At 45.4% G+C, this 20,648-nt stretch overlaps 1 protein-coding gene across 7 annotated transcripts; it reads left to right on the top strand.

Annotated features, from left to right (window-relative positions):
• Window positions 1-3,660: 3,660 nt before the first annotated feature.
• Window positions 3,661-20,013, top strand: LOC307204224 (serine protease 27-like). Of its 7 annotated transcripts, none has more exons than XM_079955812.1 (7): window positions 3,661-3,684; window positions 6,882-6,949; window positions 7,714-7,877; window positions 9,537-9,765; window positions 16,612-16,835; window positions 18,517-18,629; window positions 18,779-20,002. In XM_079955812.1, the coding sequence occupies exons 1-7, from the start codon at window positions 3,676-3,678 to the stop codon at window positions 19,004-19,006; spliced, it is 1,035 nt and encodes a 344-aa protein (XP_079811938.1). In that variant the 5' UTR covers window positions 3,661-3,675; the 3' UTR covers window positions 19,007-20,002. The 7 variants fall into 7 exon arrangements, with proteins under 7 accessions (XP_079811938.1, XP_079811937.1, XP_079811939.1 ...); XM_079955811.1 differs by lacking the exon at window positions 3,661-3,684 and adding an exon at window positions 3,952-4,458 and having other exon boundaries at window positions 18,779-20,013; XM_079955813.1 differs by lacking the exon at window positions 3,661-3,684 and adding an exon at window positions 3,956-4,568 and having other exon boundaries at window positions 18,779-20,013.
• Window positions 20,014-20,648: the final 635 nt, after the last annotated feature.

Genomic DNA, 20,648 nt, shown 5'->3' on the forward strand with positions numbered 1-20,648 from the left:
CTGAGGCTGAGTTGCAAGCATTTGTTCTATTCCACTGCAAAGATCTGCAGTCTGCAGAATTCCTTCTTGAAAAACAGGCGTGTGTGCAGCCTTGTGCTATGCTTTGGGAAGTTTGCATATTTATATTTATTTTTTATTTAGTTTAAAAAGAGCCTTTGTACCCAGCTCTTCAACCAAGAAGGCTCCTGGAGCAGCTTACATACAATAAATTAAAGCAAGACGAGGGCTGATGATAAATGTGGGCCAACAACATCAGGAGAGCACTAACTTGGCAAAGGCTGGCTGAGGGCCTAGGCTAATCTGCCAGAAAGAAATTTGAAAGGCTTGTTATTGCCGGGTTCCCTTGCCAGAGCAAAGGGAGTCTGTCAATTCCATGTGTGTTCTGACAGATGATGTCACTGCTGCTGCTCTGTAGAGCTCTGCTATTCCCCCTGTGACATCATTGCCTCAGGCAAAATTACTTGCGGTGCCTGTTCTGCTTCATGAATTGAAACGCTTTTAATGTTGCAATGAACTGTTCTGCTAATTCACTGCAGTGGCCACCCGATCCTAACTCATGATGATGCTAAACTGAGATTTCCATTTCCTATTATTAGGCTACAGGTGAGCTCTTCCCTAGGGAGAAGGAAGGGGAATGCAAACAGCCTAACCCAATTTTCAGGTCCAAAAAACCTTGAGGAGGCAAGGTATGTAAAATAGCAAAAGTGGAAGGTGAAAGGCAGAGGCCAAATGAGGATGTTTGGTTTATGCGAGTGTTACATACAGTGTATGTGACTGAATGCATGTGTGTGTGTGTGTGTGTGTGTGTGTGCCCCTCACCTGTAGTTATACACACACTACCAAGAGGTTTGGGATCTTTTGCTAGAAATATGACGTGTGCTCGTTACGAATATGTGTCTGCCCTTAACTTTATGCCCACAAAAAGTTTTCATGCAAAAGAAATAAAGAAAAATTGCTTTATTACATGAAATGAAAGTGACGGAGTATATAAATGCTGCTTCGGATAGCCAAATTACAATTTAAGCGGGCAGCAAATACTACAGTACGTAAACACCTTGCTCTGAAGAGTAACAGAATCCCTGTTCTCTAAAGCCTAAAGAAAGTGAGTGTGACAGTTTTGCCACAGGACCCACACTAATGTCAAGGGAAGAAATGCTTCACTGCATTCTAATGGAGAAGGGAGGAGGACTCTGAAATGAGCAATTCTTCTAATTCCAATATTTATATTGTTCTATTGTCTCTTCTTTGAATTTGCTGCCTATTTCCCATTTTGTTTATTTTGCTTAACTGAATGTTGAAAGAATATAACCATAGTGAGCAATGACTAAAGTAGATTTCCTTGTTTGTTTCCCGTCTTAAAGTTATTTTAGCATTATCTAGGTGGGAACCATTCTTTTACAGGAGGTGTAGATTAAACTTTGCTGGTCACCAGGTTACATATGCTGATCTTTACATAAAGTATTATGAGCTCAGGGCATGCTGGAGATAAGGCTGGTACCAGGGTCAAAAAAGTTCATAATGGGAATCTTTACTCATATTAAGTTATGCCAACCTTAATGTATGTCATGATCCACAGTAGCAAAGAACAGAAAAAGCTCATATTTACAATAGGGCTGCCATACGTCCAGATTTCAAAGGGGGATTTTTTCAAAAGGCAGCGCTTTGTCCTGGATCTTAGGCAAGTCAATCGAAAAATCGCATTTCTTTGGCAAACCTCAACAACTTGGGGGTTTGTCTACGAAAGGCTCAACCACTTCTGGTGTGCCCTGGTTTTTTACTTTTTGAAATATGGCAACCATACACTACAAAAGCCATATTAGAGTGGCAGACTGCACCAGGGCCTATGTGTGCTTGTTTTCTGCTGCTCCAGAGGGTAGAACACAAACCAATGGCTTCAAGTGAGAAGAAAGGAGATTCCAACTAAACATTTGGAAGAACTTTCTGGTGGTAAGAGCTGTTTGACAGCGGAACACTCCTTCACTGAAGGTTCTTAAACAGAGGTTGGATGGCCACCTGTCAGGGATTCTTGAGTTGCAATTCCTGCATTGCAGAGGGTTGGACTAGATGACCCTCGGGGTCCCTTCCAGCTCTGCAATTCTATGATTCTGTAAGCCAGACCAGCCGCTTCATGGATGAGCATGGCCTTATTATGAACCGATCTGGCATTCAGCAACAGCACTACCAAACCGGAGGGTTTGCCAGATAAGCTCCCAGTACCTTCTCAAGGGGGACGCAGGTGGCGCTGTGGGGACGCAGGTGGCGCTGTGGGTTAAAGCCTCAGCGCCTAGGGCTTGCCGATCGAAAGGTCGGCGGTTCGAATCCCTGCGGCGGGGTGCGCTCCCGCTGCTCGGTCCCAGCGCCTGCCAACCTAGCAGTTCGAAAGCACCTCCGGGTGCAAGTAGATAAATAGGGACCGCTTACCAGCGGGAAGGTAAACGGCATTTCCGTGTGCGGCTCTGGCTCGCCAGAGCAGCGATGTCACGCTGGCCACGTGACCCGGAAGTGTCTCCGGACAGCGCTGGCTCCCGGCCTCTTAAGTGAGATGGGCGCACAATCCTAGAGTCTGTCAAGACTGGCCCGTATGGGCAGGGGTACCTTTACCTTTACCTTTTACCTTCTCAAGGAGGAGGAGGGCTGGAACAAGACACAGAGACCAAATATGTATGCCTCTACCGCAGATGCAGGAAAGTCTTGCATAATCGTGCATGCAGGTGGCAGCCTCCCCCCGCCCCCCCGTCAGTTGGTCATGCCTGAGATACAGCCTTCCTCAAAAGCTGGCAGGTTTATAATTAATTTGGATTATTTTGCTCCTGGCGACGAAATGCCATCTTTACACATGTAATACCTTATATAAAGACTAAGCGCAGGTGCTTTAATTCCACTGTGATTTCCTTTCCTTTCTTTAGAGCCCAAAGAAAGGAGTAAGAGGAATAATACCATCTCATTATTATAATTTTTTTAAAAGGAAATAAATAGCTTGCTTTGTAAAGGGACAGATGTGAGCAGGAATTAGTATCCTTGTGGGACCTGATGGACTAGAACAATAACTAGTTTGTTTTTGGAATGAACTTCATCATCCCCTTGACCACTGGAATTCCTGGCGCTGGGGCCGATGGGAGTTGCAAGCCAAAGGTTCTGCACCTCTGCTGTAACCACTGCACCACATGGGTGAGGGTGGGCTGATGGGAGAGAACGTGCCTCCCCAAGTTTGCTGGTCTAGAGAGGATAAGATGCAGTGCCCCTGAGCATATGTGGAGTGCCCTTTTCCTCAACAGAGAGTAATTGCAGCCACGGCCCCTCCCTTTAATGTATGGGACAAGAAGGGTAAGGCCTTATTATCTTGGTGTTTCTGCCACCTTAGCCACTGTCCATTGATGAGCTTGCCAGATGCCAAGGATGGCAGAGCTCTTCCGCCTTTGATGGTTGTGTGGAAGAGGATTCCAAGAGCAAGAGAACGATAACTTCCACTGACATTGGCTGTAACTTTAAGAACTTATTTTGCGCTTGCTTTCCTCCTTCGCCCTCCCCTTCCTTTTTTCCTCACGTGCCCTGCCTTTTTCAGATTGTGAACCTGCGGGCAGGGACTGCCTTAGAACTGATTCATGTCAGACCTTTTCAACTTAATGGGTGGGGTACGAATGCTGTCAATAGATTGTTCTTTATTTCCTAGGATTTATGAAATCGGTATGTAAAAACCTCAACGTGGTTTGCAAAAAAGAATAAATAAATAAAATTACTAATAAAAAACCAAAACATTCAGAAAACTAAAACCAGTAATAGACTAAGAACATGTTGACATTCTAGATACAGTGGTACCTCAGGTTAAGAACTTAATTTGTTCCGGAGGTCCATTCTTAACCTGAAACTGTTCTTAACCTGAAGCACCACTTTAGCTAATGGGGCCTCTTGCTGCCTGCCGTGAAGGTTACAATTGTGCCGGAGCACAATTTCTGTTCTCATCCTGAAGCAAAGTTCTTAACCCGAGGTACTATTTCTGGGTTAGCGGAGTCTGTAACCTGAAGCGTATGTAACCTGAAGCGTATGTAACCCGAGGTACCACCGTATCTGGGTAGGCCTGCCTAAACAAAACAGGCACCGAAATGAGTACAGCAAAGGATTCGTCTGCCTGGGATCAAGAGGCAGGGAGTTCCAAAGTTCAGGTGCCGCCACACTTAAAGATTGACAAATGTGGAACAGGTATTATGTGGCACTTGTAATAGAGCCAGTTCTGCATATCGGAACTGAACCAGATAAGGGATGCACGCGAGCCTCAGAGGTCTGCTCGCTCCAAGCAGAAGTACAGGAGCCGCCCATCCTTCTTGGCTTGTGGTCATGCTCCCAGCTGGCTGCCATGGAGACGAGGGTTAAGCCAGGCCATTTCAGAATGTGGCTCCCGGCCTGCATTTTCAGCTGCTCTTTCACAACATGAAAACCCATCGCAGGGGTGTCTGTACGAAAGTTTGCCTCCTTTGCTGCTCTTTCTCCCCTAGCATTGCAAACTCCTCTGACACGCTTACCTAAATCAGGAACAGCCTTGGGGAGGGTCCAAAGGTCCCTGTTTGGAACAGGTTAGGCAAGAGCAGAGGTTTGCGTGCCAAGGGGTGGCGGTCACCCGAGTTTGCCAGGGTTCAAAACCCCTGCTCTCTGGCAGGCCGCCTCTTCCAGGAGAACATTCAGTGCACAATCCCAGGCCCTGCCTGAAAACAAGAGACAGGGTAGGCCCCAGGAAGTCAAAGGATGGAGTTGCAGCTTGTAGCAGGAACCCCCCCACCCCAATCATTCTGTTTGTATAAACTTCACACTCACACACTACATACGCCACATTTCTGTTATAAATTCATAGAAAATCAACCATACATTGGATTTGCACTGTTCCATTTTTATTTTACTCCATATGACAAGAACTAACAAAGGGGGGTGACTTAGTCCTGGTCAGCCATAATCCCTTCACTGTCTCAGCACATACACAGGAGCCCTGCCCATACCAACCCTGATGATCCCAGACAGAAGACAATCAAGATCACAAAGAACCTGCATATGGGAGTGGATTCAACATGGACTGAAACAAAGGACAATGATCAGATCTTCCCTCAGGGGGCAGGAAACTGCAAACTCCCCTTTGTCTCCTATAAGTTCCTAGAAGGGGAGGGGGGAAAGGAGGAACCAGCCAGGTGACAAGACACTCAAGTTACCACCACAACTCCTCCCTCAGCCCCTCCTTTCTGTAATGTATGCATGATGTTTCTGGGGGTGGGCTAGACCTAGAGGAGGGGAATTTCAAAAGTTTTTATAAGACCTTGCACACTATTCTTCTGGGTCTTTCCTCTCTCCTGCACGTGAGGGGAATACCCTGTTGCAACAGTTCAATAAAGGCCAAGCCTACAGGCTGCTGTTTTGCTCCAAGTTATCCTGGTTGGTGTCTTTGTTTTGTCCAAGGGAGCCCTCGGATTTTTCCTGTAATAAGCTCAACAGGGCCGCCTGACTGGGCCTCGTGAAGGAGTTACCACACCGTAGCAGCCCAGAAGGGCCGCCTCACCTTTTGAACTAGCGGTGGGGAACTTTGATTTCCTACCTCCAGTTGAGGGCAGTGTGGTAAGCTGTCAAGAGCTGCATGCTGGCCATGGGTCTAGCCAGGGGGGCAAGGAGGCAGCTGCACTCCATAAATAAAAATACTTAACCAATCACATCTCACATAGCTCAGTTCTGCCCTCCTAACATAAGTCCTAGCTATGCCCATGATGGTGGCAGTGGCTCATAGCCAGTGTGGGTGGGCTCAGAGACAAAACCTGGGCACCCCTTCTCTCCCTTTCTCTGTTTCCCTCCCTCATTCTGACACCCCTTTCTCTCTTGCCCTTTCTGAGACACCTTCTCTCTAACACCCCTTTTTCTCTGTGTATAATTATTTCTGAACCCCCTTCTCTCCCTCTCTGACACCCCCTTTTCTCTCTACATAACTGTCTCCTTCCATCTGACACCCCTTTCACTCTTTCTCTTTCTGTAACCCCTTCTGTCACCCTTTTTTCTCTTTCTGTCGGAGATGGTTTTAGACTTTTCTGACTGCTTCCCCTTCATCCCTTCCAATAGGCGGAGCGAGGAGGTTGCCTCAGGTGGTAGATGCTAAGGGGTGACAGTTCAGCGTTGGATGACAGAACGGTGTGCAAATTTACGCACCCTGTTCTACATTCCCTTAAACTAGCCTTCTGCTCTCAAGGTGTGATGGAGGATGCTGGGCCTGTTAAGTTGTGGGCAAACATATCAGACGACACAGCGATTCTTCCAAAGCAGCTCTTTATTGTAAGCTGGAACAGAACCAACTGAGGAGCTCAGCCAGCCTGCTTATATAGAGCTCCAGAACAATGTAACTGTTGCCATTTTCTAAAACTATCCAATCACTGAACGTCACTTTTCGATCCTTCATTTGCATACAAACTATCCAATCATTGAACATCACTTTTCAATCCTTCATTTGCATAACTATCTACAGTATCCCCCTGCTGGCCCAGGGTGAGAACTTCAGTATATAACAGGGCCCATCCCCAGCACTGAGATCCAACAGCCTGTTTGTTCAACTTCCATCCATGCCATATGCCTTGTCCTTCAGACAACAAAGTTATGTGTTTTGTGGAACGTTTTGAACAGAATCAATCATATCTGGAGGCTTTTTTCATTTATCACCAAACTAGCGGGGATTTTCTAGCCTTACTATGAAAACTCAGTAGAAGGTCAGCTGAAAAGAGTATTTCTCTCAGGGACCCAGACGTTGATCACATGTAAACTTGGAAAATACTGCATGTACCTGGAAAGGACTTTAACTGGATTTGTGTTGTTTAGTACATAAAATAGTTTTAAATGAGGTTCTCATTCCCACATCTCTCTTTCAGATCAACAACTCGTTTGCTAAAGGTGTGTTAAACCTGCAATATCGAAGGTCATCTACCCTGGAATTGAAGTAGGTTAAGCTGCTTCTCCTGCAGTTCACTGTTAATTAAGTAAAATAAATGTGTCTATATTTGTCCTTGAAATCCGATGAATGCAGAGTTTAGGATCTTCCTATATTTGTCTCTAACAAACCTGACCTTACTAGACTGCCAGATACACAAGATGGCCCTAGTGTTTCTGCTTATTAGGGTTACCAACTTAGTAAAATCCATCTTTAAAGATACAAGATGCATTTAATCAACACAGGGTGACTGGTGCATCAGCTGAATCTGAGTCTGTCTGGAGCTGGATAAAATAAGCAATCAAATAAGCAGACTTGGATTCTAAAGCTGCCAGCCAAGGAGGGGAAAAGCACTATCAGTGCTGTTGTGCAAGTGGAAAGAGAGAAGGGACTGGGGATGACTGAGTCAAAAGGAAGGATGACGGGGAAATTTGGTTCCGTTTTGCAACCCAGCTTGCAAAGCAAGTAAATGTGTGCCAGAAAAAGAAGCATGTATTAGTGAAAGTGACAAACGAAAGTGCATATGGGGAAATGGCTTGCAAAAATGGCTTTGTTTTTCACTAAAAGTGAGACACTAGTCCACATGATTCTCCATAAAGTTCTGATTTAGGACATGCCATAGATTGAACCTGGAACCTTCTGCATCCAGAGTAGAAACTCTGCCACAAAGCTACAACTTTATCCACAATATTCATAGTTTCGAGGGCAGACCAGCAGGGATTAGGCAGGAAAACCTCTTTGGGGGGCTGCCATCTCCTGATTTATTTTTCCAGGGCTGACCCAAAATCCAGAACCTCAGAGCTGCCAAGTTTTCGCAGAAGCACCCAAGCATCGAAACTGAACTCCAACAACGTGACCCAGGAAATGAAGCGTGGCTACCGAGAAACTCACAATGAAACTGGAGTCCTGGTAGATGCAGAGAACGTACATATTGAAGGTGGGCTGTGCCACTAAAGTACAGTACACTATTTATTTATTTGATTTAAATATTTTTTATCCCGCTCTCAAACAAACAAAGAAAGACTTCTTGAGGTTTCTACAGTTCACTGAATAGAAATCAAGGCAGCATTAAATGTTGAAGGTGAGAAGTTAGTATGCCACCTTGAGCTCTTTGGAGAAAAGGTGCGATATAAATGTAATAAAAATAAAAATATTCTCCTTAATTTCTTCAGGCTGCATTTCTAAAGAGATCGTGGACGTCACCAGAGAATGATCCCCTTGTAGAGAGCCAGACTTCCTTCTCTCCCTCCCTCCCTCCTTCCCTCCCTCCCTCCTTCCTTCCTTCTATGATTTTCTCTACTTATTTAAAAAGCATTGCTTATTCTGCTCCAACCCACTAGCAGATTTAATCCATCAGATACACACAGATCTCTTTTCTGTACGTGACAACATAATTATGGAAGTATGGAATTCAGTTATGAGGTGCTACAGTGTCCTAGCATGGCGTGCAAACACTGCCAATATATTTACCAAGGAGGGAGGCAATAGACTCTGATGTAGTCTGTCAAAGGCCAGAAATGTAGATAGACCTACCGGTACTTGACTAGGAGGGGCCAGATCCTCTGCCCACAATCCTCTGAGCAGTTCTGTTAAAAACTTCCATGCCTGTCTGTGATCTGCAGCCCCACACCAGCACAGAATCACCCCTTTCATTTTTTAAAAATCTACACATGCATCTCTCAAGCGTCTAGTCCTCAGGGCTGTGTCATGGACTATATTAGGAGGGGAAGGTGGGAGTTGGCAGGATCATCAGGGCGGGGCTTCAGCACCCTGGACAGCTGATTTCTCCACTTCCTTGATTACTGTGCTAAGGTTCTGTTTCTGACACCTCTAGCATGTAAACATTAGTATTGTTAATTGTTTTTATTATGTTTTTATTATTTTAATTTTTATTACATTTTTATTATTTTTATTACATATTTTGTGCTTTGTATATTGTAACTTTGTGTTGTGGGCTGCCCTGAGACCTACAAGTATAGGGCGGTATAAAAATGTAATAAATAAAATAATAAAATAAATGAAAAATGAATCTAGGAGGTAGGTTTGGCAGGGAAAGAGACCTCTTTCTGGCTGAGACCCTGAAGACACTCTAAATCAGGGCCGCCCTCCACCCAGAACTCCTCCATTGTCCATGGGCCACCTGTCAATCACTCGCCATCATATGACATTGATTCATATTTGATCCAGCAGTTTGCAACTGTGGAATTGGAAGCCCACTCTAAGTGAGCTCCTCAACAAGAATTCAAGTCACCTCTGCAAATGTCTACACCAATACTCCATATTGGGGAAAGCCAATATGGCACCCTCCAGATGTTATTGGACTACAACTCCCATCATCCCTTGCTGTTGACCCATGTTGGCAGGCCTGATGGAAATTGGAGTCCAACAACATCTGGAGGCCACCACCATACTGGCTTGATGGGCTTTACTCAGCCTAAGGCATCTTCATATGTACTTTTGCCTACTTATTTTCAATATTTAGAATTCAAATTGTTGGTTTTTCTCAAGGATCAGAATATGCAGAATATGAAGAACACCAGTTGTTTGTGAACCCAAAGGAACTCTGATACAAACCTGTTCTCTCCCCCACATTTAGATTCCAGCGGATTCTGTTTGTTGAAACCATCGTTGCTGTCCATTAACGGTATGGGTGACAACGCAGGCACCCAGAAGGATCACAAAAGCAACTGGAGTGGCAAAGATCTGCAAAAGAATGGGAAATGGCCTTGGGCTGCCACTGTCCTGAAGGGCGGAGATCCCATTTGTGCAGGAAGCCTGATTGCAGAAAACTGGGTGCTGAGCGCCAGGAGCTGTGTAGAATCTGGGTGAGTTTCCAGAATGCCACTGCTGACATTTCTTTTCTGGGCGGAAAGGTCAATGCATGGTGGCATCCCTAAAAGAAGAGGGCCTGTTCCTTTGAAGCATAGCTACAGGGGTTGGTAGGGAAGTCGCAACCCTGGAGTCCAGTCTTACAGTTCCCCTCTCACCTGGACATATTTTGTTTTTATTCACAAGAACGTAGGAAGGCGCCTTGTATTGAATCAGACCTTTGGTCCATCTGGCTCAGAATTATCTGCCCTGACCGGGAGCAGCTCTCTGTGGTTTCAAGCAGGGTCTTTCTTTCCCAGATCTACCTGGAGATGCCAGGGACTGAACCTGGGACCTTCTGCACACAGTGCAGCTGCTCTGCCACTGAACTATGGCCCATCCCTATTCTAAATTATGATTGTCATTGTCGTTATGATTATATTTATTTACATCCCTCCTTTTCCCCCCAGACTGGGGCTCAAGGCGGCTTACACAAATTAAAACCATACAGATAAAATACAGAAAGCTAAAAACATATATATATATAGATGATAGATAGATAATAGATATAGATAGATGGATAGATAGATAGATAGATAGATAGATAGATAGATAGATATATGGGATGCGGGTGGCGCTGTGGGTTAAACCACAGAGCCTAGGACTTGCCGATCAGAAGGTCGGCGGTTCTAATCCCCGCGACAAGGTGAGCTCCCGTTGCTCGGTCCCTGCTCCTGCCCACCTAGCAGTTCAAAAGCACGTCAAAGTGCAAGTAGATAAATAGGTACAGCTCTGGCGGGAAGGTAAATGGCGTTTCTGTGAGCTGCTCTGGTTCGCCAGAAGTGGCTTAGTCATGCTGGCCACATGAATTGGAAGCTGTACGCCGGCTCCCTCAGCCAATAAATCGAGATGAGCGCCGCAACCCCAGAGTCAGCCACGACTAACAATTCCAAAGAAAAAAACTAAAAAGAGATGGGGGGGGGGAAGATTCTCTCGAACCTTCAGACCTCCCTCCCTCCCTCTGTGGGTTCCATTTCTAAATTTTATTCCTGCATGTTTTACTGTAATCTATCTATTATATATCCATAGTATCCAAAGTTCATGTTACTTTACAAGTGGCATTGTATTCCTCCCAATGATTTCAAATGTTTACAGTGGTCTCTTGATATGTTAAAAAGTTATTCCAGTCTTTCACAAATATTCGGTCTTCCTGCTTTCTGATCTTTCCTGTCAATCTTACCATTTTGGCCTATTCCATCAGCTTGGTCTGCCACTCTTCTCTGGTTGGAACTTTTTCTTCTTTCCATCTTTGGGCTAAGAGCATCCTTGCTGCTGTTGTTGCATACATAAACAGTCTTTTCTTTTGGTAGTTCCGCACCTATGATTCCTAACAAAAAAGCCTCAGGAAAATATATAGATATATAGATATAATTTAATTACTTTTATTATTTATTTATTTTATTATTTAAGCTCTAATAGAATTAAAACAATTTAAAAACAAATCTATTAAAACACACATAATAAAAACAGCACAGCACTATTTAAAAACCCTTTCCAAGAAAAACAGTCATTTCCCAAAGGTCTGTCGGAAGAAAACAGTCGGCAGAAGGACAGCAAGGAGGGGACCAGTCTGGCCTCTCTAGGGAGGGAGTTCCAAAGCCTGGGAGCTACCACCAAGAAGGCCCTCTCCTGCATCCTCACCAAGCATGCCTGTGAGGTGGTGGGACTGAGAGAAGGGCCTCCTCTGAAGATCTCAGAGCCCGGGCAGGTTCATATGGAAAATACAGTCCTTCAGACAGCCTGAACCTCAGTTTGCCCTGTTCAGACTATGCCACTGGCAATTTGATTCACCTTTTGGCTATTTCAAGTTACTATTCTCAACAAAGTACCGCATGAAATACTTGAATAAGCTTAGCAGTTGTGGGATAAGAGGCAGGGTCATCTTGTGCATCAGGAACTGGTAAAGATACATGAAATATACTCGGAATCGAGAGTGCATTTCATGCTCTTTATTCGGCTCATAGTGGTGAGGAGGAATGGAAGTTTCCCCAGAATGTCTGCTTTATATACATTATTTACATACTGGGCCCCACGTGATTGGCTAATTCCGGGATTCACCTGTAGGCCAATCTGGTTGCAGATTCACTTCCACCTGGAGCTGGATTGGGTGGCTCCTGTGGACCAATCAGACTGCTGCATTCTGGACCCTATTGTTCTAGGACCAATCAGACTGCTGCATTCTGAATCCTATTGTTCTAGAACCAATCAGACTGCTGCATTCTGAATCCTATTCAACTCAGTACATAACAACACAGAAAGCAGAGAGTAGGAATAAACGGGAAGTTCTCCCAACGGAAGGATGCAGAAAGTGGAGTCCCACAAGGATCCATATTGGGACTCACACTTTATAAGACGTTCTAGAGTTAGGGATGAGCAGTGATGTGGCCCAGTTTGCCGATGAGAGCAAATTGTTTGGGGTGGTTAAAACAAACTGAGTGAAAGGGCAGTAAAATGGCAAAAGCAATTCACTGTCAGCAAGTGTAAAACTGATGCATACCATGGCATAAATAAGTAAATAAATCTTAATTTTGCATAGACGCATATGGGGTCTGAACTGGCAGAGACTGACTAGGAATGAGACCATGGGGTCATAGTGGATAGCTCAATTGAAGACATTGACCCAATGTGTGGCAACTGTGGAAAAGGCAAATTCAGTTTTGGAGGTCATTAGAAAAGGGATTTCTTAGAATCACAAGCAGGGAGGTCCTACCTGGGATCTTCCCACTGGGGCATCTGGTTGGTCCCTTGAGAGAACAGGATGCTAAACTAGTTTGGCCTGACCTCTGCTTATGCCCTTAAACTGTTTTAATGACTTTATTGCTTTATTCCTAGAATCATAGAACTGTAGAGTTGGCTGGAACCCAAAGTTCAAGGTTTATTATTGTTTGGAGCCAATTATCATTACATTATTAAGATTTTAGATATGCTGTAAGCCGCCCAGAGTGGCTGGGGAAACTCATGATATAAAACATTCATTTCATTGAAAGTTTCCCTTAACAGTTTTTTCCCCCATGGCATCTGGTATTAGAGGTAAATGTCCCCTGCACATGGAAGATCCATTTGGGAAATGGCTGCCTGATCTAGGCCAGTGGCCATCTTGGAGCAGAGAGTTCCACAGAAGTTATTCAGTACCTAAGCCTAGTACAGAGTTCTTCTGACCAATCAATCAATAAATAACCTTGCTATAAGGAAAATGAGATAGAAGCAGCATCAGGAATGGTTTAAAAACAATCGCTGTGTTTTCTTCATAGAATTGTAAGAATGAACTCAAGTTTATGATCCCTGTTATGTACTGAAGTTCTCACCCTGGGCCAGCGGGGGATACTGTAAAGTAAGTGTCAATGAATTCAATGGGGCTTATTATCAGGTAAGCGTGTACACAATGGTAACTTAAGCCACTTATCTGGTTTGAAGTAATGACTCTGGTGGTGCAGGTTACAGCTATATTTCAGTTTTATTGCTTTAGCCAGTAGGCATAACACATAATCAAAACTTGGGAATGTTAGATTTTCTGCAGCACAGTTTAAGAACCTAAGAAGAGCCTGCTGGATCAGGCCAAAGGCCCATCAAGTCCAACATCCTGATCTCACAGTGGCCAACCAGATGCCCCATAGGGAAACCAGCAAGCAGGATTTGAGCACAGGAACACTGTCCCCTCGTTTCCAGCAACTGGCATTCAGAAACATTGCTGACTCCAACCACAGAGGCAGAGCATAGCCATCAAGGCAAATATATATTGATAGCCCCCTCCTCTGTGAATTTGTCCTATCCTTTTTAAAGCCATCTACAGTTGGTGGCCATCACTGCCTCCTGCTGGGGCGAGTTCCATAGTTTAACTACCAGTATGTACTGCGTGAAGAAGTCATTTCTTTAGTCTGTTCCAAATCTCACAACCTTCAGCTTCGTGGGATGTCCAATAGCTCTAATGTTACGAGAAACGGAGAAAAACTTTGCTCTGCCCACTTTCTTCATACCATGCATAATTTTATAAACATTCTTTATGACACAATGGTGAACGAGTTCAGCACAGGATCTGGCTAAAGGCAAAAGGAATTGGCCCATTTCCTTGATGAAGTGACTTTGATGTTACCGCTAACATTTTTTAAAATATATATATATAATAGTAACAATAATAATAGCTATAACAATGGCTATGTCCTGCCTCCATGGTTGCAGGCAGCAACGCTTCTGAATACCAGTTGCTGGAAACCACAGGAGGGAGGGAGTGCCCTGGTGCTTGAATCCTGTGTGCAGGTTTCCCACCACCACCACCATGGAGCATCTTGTTGGCCACTGTGAGGTCAGGATGCTAGAACAGATGGGCCACTGTCTGATCCAGAAGGCTCTTATGTTATACAGTCGTACCTTGGTTGTCGAACGGAATCTGTTCCGAAAACGTTAGAAAACCAAGGCGCGGCTTCCGATTGGCTGCAGGAGCTTCCTGCACTCAATTGATAGCCATGTAAACCGCATCAGACCTTCGGGTTCCAAAGAACGTTTGCAAACCTGAACACTCACTTGGCGTTCAGGAGCCAAAATGTTTGAGTTGCAAGGCATTCAATAACCAAGGTACGACTGTATTCTTTTCTAATGTTCCACTGAGCGGGACATGGTTTGGTTAAAAGTGTGTGTGTGTGTGTGTGTGTGTGTGTGTGTGTGTGTGTGAGAGAGAGAGAGAGAGAGAGAGAGAGAGAGAGAGAAGGCTTTTAGATTAAATTCTGCATTAGGGCTCCATACTTTCACCTCACCTCAAAGAGAAAGAGAAAAGAGAAAAACAACTACCAGACTTTTAGAAGACATCTGAAGGCAGCCCTGTTTAGGGAAGCTTTTAATGTTTAATAGACTATTGTATTTTAATATTTTGTTGGAAGCTGCCCAGAGTGGCTGGGGAAACCCAGCCAGGTGGGCGGGGTATAAATTATTATTTATACCCCAACACAATCTGAGCATTTTTGTAACCCTTACCAGAATTCCATATGCTGACTGTGCATTCCAGAAGCAGACGCACTGCCCCAACAAACTCACTGAGTTGTGCATTGAGAAAGTTGCCCCATTCCCAATTACATCTCCTTAGCCCCGAGGGCTAGAAACTTGCATTGCAAAATTCTGCAGTGTGAAAAAGCAACGGGGGGGGGGGGGGGGGCTGGTGCTCGCAATCCAACCTTGTATCCTGTGCACTAAGTACAGAGACATGGAATCAGAGGGAGCTAGAAGCTGGTGACACCCAGCTTTCAGTGTCCCAAGGAAGGGCAAAGCACCCGCTCGCCCACCTCCTCACAATTCAGCCTTACTATACAGCCCATGTATGGGACGCAGGTGGCGCTGTGGGTTAAAGCCTCAGCGCCTAGGGCTTGCCAATCGAAAGGTCGGCGGTTCGAATCCCTGCGGCGGGGTGCGCTCCCGCTGCTCGGTCCCAGCGCCTGCCAACCTAGCAGTTCGAAAGCACCTCCGGGTGCAAGTAGATAAATAGGGACCGCTTACCAGCGGGAAGGTAAACGGCGTTTCCGTGTGCGGCTCTGGCTCGCCAGATGCAGCTTTGTCACGCTGGCCACGTGACCCGGAAGTGTCTCCGGACAGCGCTGGCCCCTGGCCTCTTAAGTGAGATGGGCGCACAACCCCAGAGTCTGTCAAGACTGGCCCGTACGGGCAGGGGTACCTTTACCTTTTATACAGCCCATGTTAGGTCACAAGCAGGAATGTTGAGGCTTGTAATCCTCCAATAAAACTTCATCCTGTTAAGTAAAGGCAGAAGACAGGTTACGTGGCCGAGAAGCCAATCAGTTCCAGCTAATGCTCATCCCGCCTTACCAAAAAGCCAGTCCTTCGGTGTAGCAGCACCTTACACTTTGGAACTCCCTGCCTTTTGACAAAAGAACCCCCAAAGAGCCTGGCTGTTGGATCAAGCCCAGACCCATCTGTTCTGTTCTCCAAGGGGCCAACGAGAAATGCTAATGGGAGGCTGGCAAGTAGGACTTTGGTACAATAGTGCCCTTCCCCCATTGGAGAGCAGCTCCATTCCCTCAATCAGTTTGGTTGCCATTTTCATATGCTTTTCCAACTGTACAATATCCTTCATAGGTTAAGGTCCAATTGCATGGGCAGGGGAAAGCCTGAGCAAAAAGATTAAAAGTCTTCACAAGATAACTCATGCTCCGTATCTGGCAGAGGGAAGGGCATTCTCACATGAACAGGAGCAGCAGCAGAAAATGCCCTTTTTCAGGAAACTATCCTGTGATATTCTGAAATGTGCAGTGCCGCAAGTAGAATTTCCTTGATAATCTTTAGAAGAGGCTTTGAAAGAGGATGGGACAAATTCACGGAGAAGAGGGCTATTGATGGCTATTGGCCATTATGGTTGTCCTCTGCCTCAACAGCAGTCATGCTTCTTGTGCTCAGGACCTGCTTGTGGGTTTCCCTTGGGGACCTCTGGGTGGCCACCGTGAGAACAGCATGCTGGACTAGATGGGCCCCCATTGGCCTGACCAAGTAGGCTCTTCTAATTTGTTTCTTCTGTACCAGCAGCAAGCTAGAGGTATTTATTAGTTATTTATTTACTATATTCATATGCCACCTTTATCTTCGAAGGAGCTCAAGATGGTGTAACTGGTTTTCCTCCTCCCCATTTCACCCTCACAACAACCCTCTGAGGTAGGTTAGATGGTGACTGGCCCCAGGTCATCCAATGAGCTTTGTATAGCCCTCCTGCTTTCCTATACAAGCCTGATGACTCTGTTGTGATGCCATCCTCTCCCCCTTGCCCCCCCATCACATGTAACTTCCAGCCCATCTTTTTGCTTTTGCAGAAACATCTCCTTGTACTCTGTAAAGCTCACTTCTTCAGATGAGCTATATCCAGTTGCCAAGATGACCCCTCGCTCGTCAGGTGCCCAGGATGATGTCGCATTAGTCCAGCTGGCAAAACTGGCACCCATCACATCGACCACCCATCCCATTTGCCTTCCTGACCCGCTCCACATTGTACCACCTGGGACTGGGTGCTGGGCGATAGGATCAAAGGAACGTGGTGGTAAGCCACAGGTGTTTCTGTCTCTGGAGGCTGGGAGTGTCTCATGGGGATGGGGCAAAATTTAATTCCATTCTCACTTAAAATCATATATCAATCTACCTAATTTGCAGTTTCTGAAACAATATGGAAACCGAAATGCAGCCATCCCTTGAAATGTACACTTCTCCAAATTTTGTGGTGCAGTTCTCAAGCAAAGTAATGTGTACAAAAAGGCATAGACTATAGTGACATACCATTCTAATCATTCTGTTTACAGAAGAGTTAAAAAAGGTAAAGGTAAAGGACCCCTGGCAGTTAAGTCCAGTCGGGAATGACTCTGGGGTTGCGGCACTCATCTTGCTTTACTGGCCGAGGCAGCCGGCATTTGTCTGCAGACAGTTTTTCCCAGGTCATGTGGCCAGCATGACTAAGCTGCTTCTGGCGAAACCAGAGCAGCACACAGAAACGCCGTTTACCTTCCCGCCAGAGCGGTACCTATTTATCTACTTGCACTTTGACGTGCTTTCGAACTACTAAGTTGGCAGGAGCTTGGACCGAGCAACGGGAGCTCACCCCTTCATGGGGATTTGAACTGCCGACCTTCCGATCAGCAAGCCCTAGGCTCAGTGGTTAGACCACAGCGCTATACTTGATTCTTATTAGTTTGTGACTCCCTGCACTGTTTATGAATTTTGAAACAGTTTGATAGTGTTATATAAATATTGTCAATATATTATTAGCCTACATGTTGCTTGATGTGGTTCAGGAATGCTGTACAGCTGGAAATATATAGGAAAATAGGAAGCTGCCTTATCCAGACAATGGATCCATATATAGCTCAGTATTATCTACACTGACAGGTAGCAACTGACAGGGTTTCAGGCAGCACACTTTCCCAGTCCTTACCTGGAATTTTTATATTTTGGTAAAGGATTTTAAAATTTAATTTCATGATGTTATATAAAACAAAAACAACAGCTGTAACAAGAGACTAAAATTAAAAGAGGAAAAGCAAAACTACAAAATAGGCACATAGAATGAGTACAGTTGCACATGGGTTAAGTTCAAGTAAGGACCAATGCAATTGCTGTAGCACCTCTTCAGGAGGTCCCCTGGAAACCCTGTGAATTATAGCAAAGTCACCCTATAGGTTTATTTAGGATATACCAGCAACAGGTCCAGTCGGAGGGCATTTCTAACTCATTGGCTCCCACAAGAGGTTTGTTTGTATACTGCACTTTCACATTAGAAAATACTGACCCTCTGGTTTATCTTCAGAATCTTACAAATAAGAGAGGTCTTATAAAAGGCACTGGTCGTTTGCTGGTCTGGTTTATCCTTGTCATCAAAAATATAAACATATACTTCCAAAAGAAGAATGGCTGGGGAAATCGTGGAGTACTATTTCTGTCTTGCAAACTGTCTTGAAGAGATAAAATGAGGAATGTGTAAAAGCGTTGCAGGGATCTTGGGTAAAGTTTGACAATAGAAAAGCATAGTCCATGAGTTAGGATAAGCAGATTTCACACTGCTCCACAGACAGGGAGCCCCGTGCGTCCGAATTTGAATTGTAACGAGAGCTATTTATGGGAGACTTTTGAGCAGCTGAGGTTGGTGGGCTTGGAGAAAAGATCACAACCCATGGGGAGAAAGAGCAAAGAGGGCAGGCAGATCCTTAGAGGCTTGTGGCATTCCTTTCCAGCAGCAAACCCTGACATCCTTCAGTGGACCGTGACCTTGCTGGACAGCTGCGTCCCCACCTCTTCCTTGGTCTCCACCTGTGCACAGCCATCCAACCTCAAAAAGGACCCTCAGGTAATTACCCTGTTGCTTTGAATTTCATGGATGATGGCTATGCTCTGCCTCCAGGGCCAGAGGCAGTGATGCTTCTGAATATGGCTGCTAGCTTTCCAGTTGCAATCCTCTGGCAGCTCATCTTCACATTTTGGTTTTCTCACATTTAGCTGAGTACAGGAGGGCTTTTTGTCTGCCCAGGAGGGGACGGGCAGCTTTACCTGGAGGGAATCTTTACATCTTCAGTGGAAAGTCAAAGCAAAGGAAAGGAGACCAGCCAATCAGCCACCTTTGTGCGTGTCACCCCTTTAGTTCCATGGATCAGCTCTCAACTGCTCCCAAGAAGGGGGATGGGAGTCCTCGGCCAGCTGAAGCAGGACCTTCTGGGCTCCTTGTGATTGGGGTTTGTCGAGGACCACATGTGTATTCACAGAAGTAGAGTTGGAAAGGACCCCAAGTCATCTAGCCCAAACCCCTGCAATGCAGGAAACACAACTAAAGCATCCCTGACAGATGGCTATCCAACCTTTGCTTAAAAACCTCCAAGGAAGGAGAGTCCACCACCTTCGAAGGAAGTTGGTTCCACTGTCAAACAGTTCTTACTGTCAGAAAGTTCTTTCAGATGTTTTGTCAGAATCTCCTTTCTTCTCACTTGAAACCATTGGTTCAGGTCCTCCCCTCGGGAGCAGGAGAAAACAAGCTTGCTCTCTTCCATGTGACGGCTCTGTAGATATCTGAAGCTGGCTATCATACCTCCTCTTAGTCTCCTCTTTTGCAGGCTAAACATTCAAAGCTAGCTCCATACAGCCAGCAAGATTTTGTTCAATGGGAGACTGTGGGGTGGGCTTCCTAATTTTTAGTCCAGCTTCCCCCAAACCTGGTAGCTTTCCAGACGTTGTTGGACTACAACTTCCATCCTCCCTCCCTGGTGACTATGTCAGGTGAGGCTGATGGGCATTGGGGGAGTCCATCATCATCTGGAGGGCTGCTGGCAATCCCCATCCCTTCTGTACAGTGTCCGCCCAGAGGCCCAGTTTCTGGGGAACATGAGGCAAAGGCTACTGGACTCGGGTCCTGTTTGTAGGATCCCCAGAATCACCTTGCTGGGCAGGGTGAGCAGCAGGATGAACCTTTTGCCTGATCTTTTATGTAGGCATTTGATCCTAGCCTTTGAAAGTGTTTCTTATACAGATTGCATCTTATTAAGTCTATAGATTTCCATATCCTCTCTCATGTGAGTTTAGATAGTTCTTCTGCAGAACCAGCTACTTTGCATGGCTAGACTTTTATTTTATCTTTTACCGTGGTGGGTTTTCCATTTCTCTGATAGTTGTTCATAAAGCCACTTGAAAGGTCTTTTGGCAGAAAAAGTGGCCTATAAATAAAGGCGACTTCTTCAATGGTTTTGTGCATTCTCTCTCTCTTTCCGCCCCCCCCCCCCAAACGAGGGTGGTTTGGAACTCCAAGTGTGGTTGGACTACAGTTGCTGGCTGGGGCTGATGGGAAGGAGTTTTAACATGGGGGCAGACATGGCCTTCCCCACACCTACCCCTATCACACACCAATGCCTCATTAAAGCACCTGAAAAAAACCATCTACACGCAGCATTATGGCCAGGAGGAATAGTGGTGTTTTGTGGGCAAACAGGGAGGGTGCAAAGAGGCTCATCCACATGTTACAAGTTGTTTATATTCCAGATCAAACTGCATGCAGGCTGTCCATTTTTAAAATATTTATTATGTCTTGTCATAACCTCTGTTGACTGGAGGAAATGTCAGCACTGGGGAAAACCAATCAGTTGTCCAAAGCGTTCAAAAGAAAGGATGGGAAAATGCCTCATTCTTCCCATCTTTGTGACATCAGGCGTTGAATCTGGGGCCTGAAAATGTCCAGCACAGGTGATGGCTGAAGTACAGCTCAGAATGAAGGACCTATGTTTTCATATGGTCAGCCAGCTCCCCCTGCATTGCTCCTCCCATCCAGCAACCAGCCCCCACACCATCATACTAAAGAGCCAGCTAGCTTGAGAGGTTTCTACAC

Source organism: Podarcis cretensis (assembly GCF_951804945.1).
Source record: "Podarcis cretensis genome assembly, chromosome: 15".
In the NCBI taxonomy this organism is placed as follows: domain Eukaryota; kingdom Metazoa; phylum Chordata; class Lepidosauria; order Squamata; family Lacertidae; genus Podarcis; species Podarcis cretensis.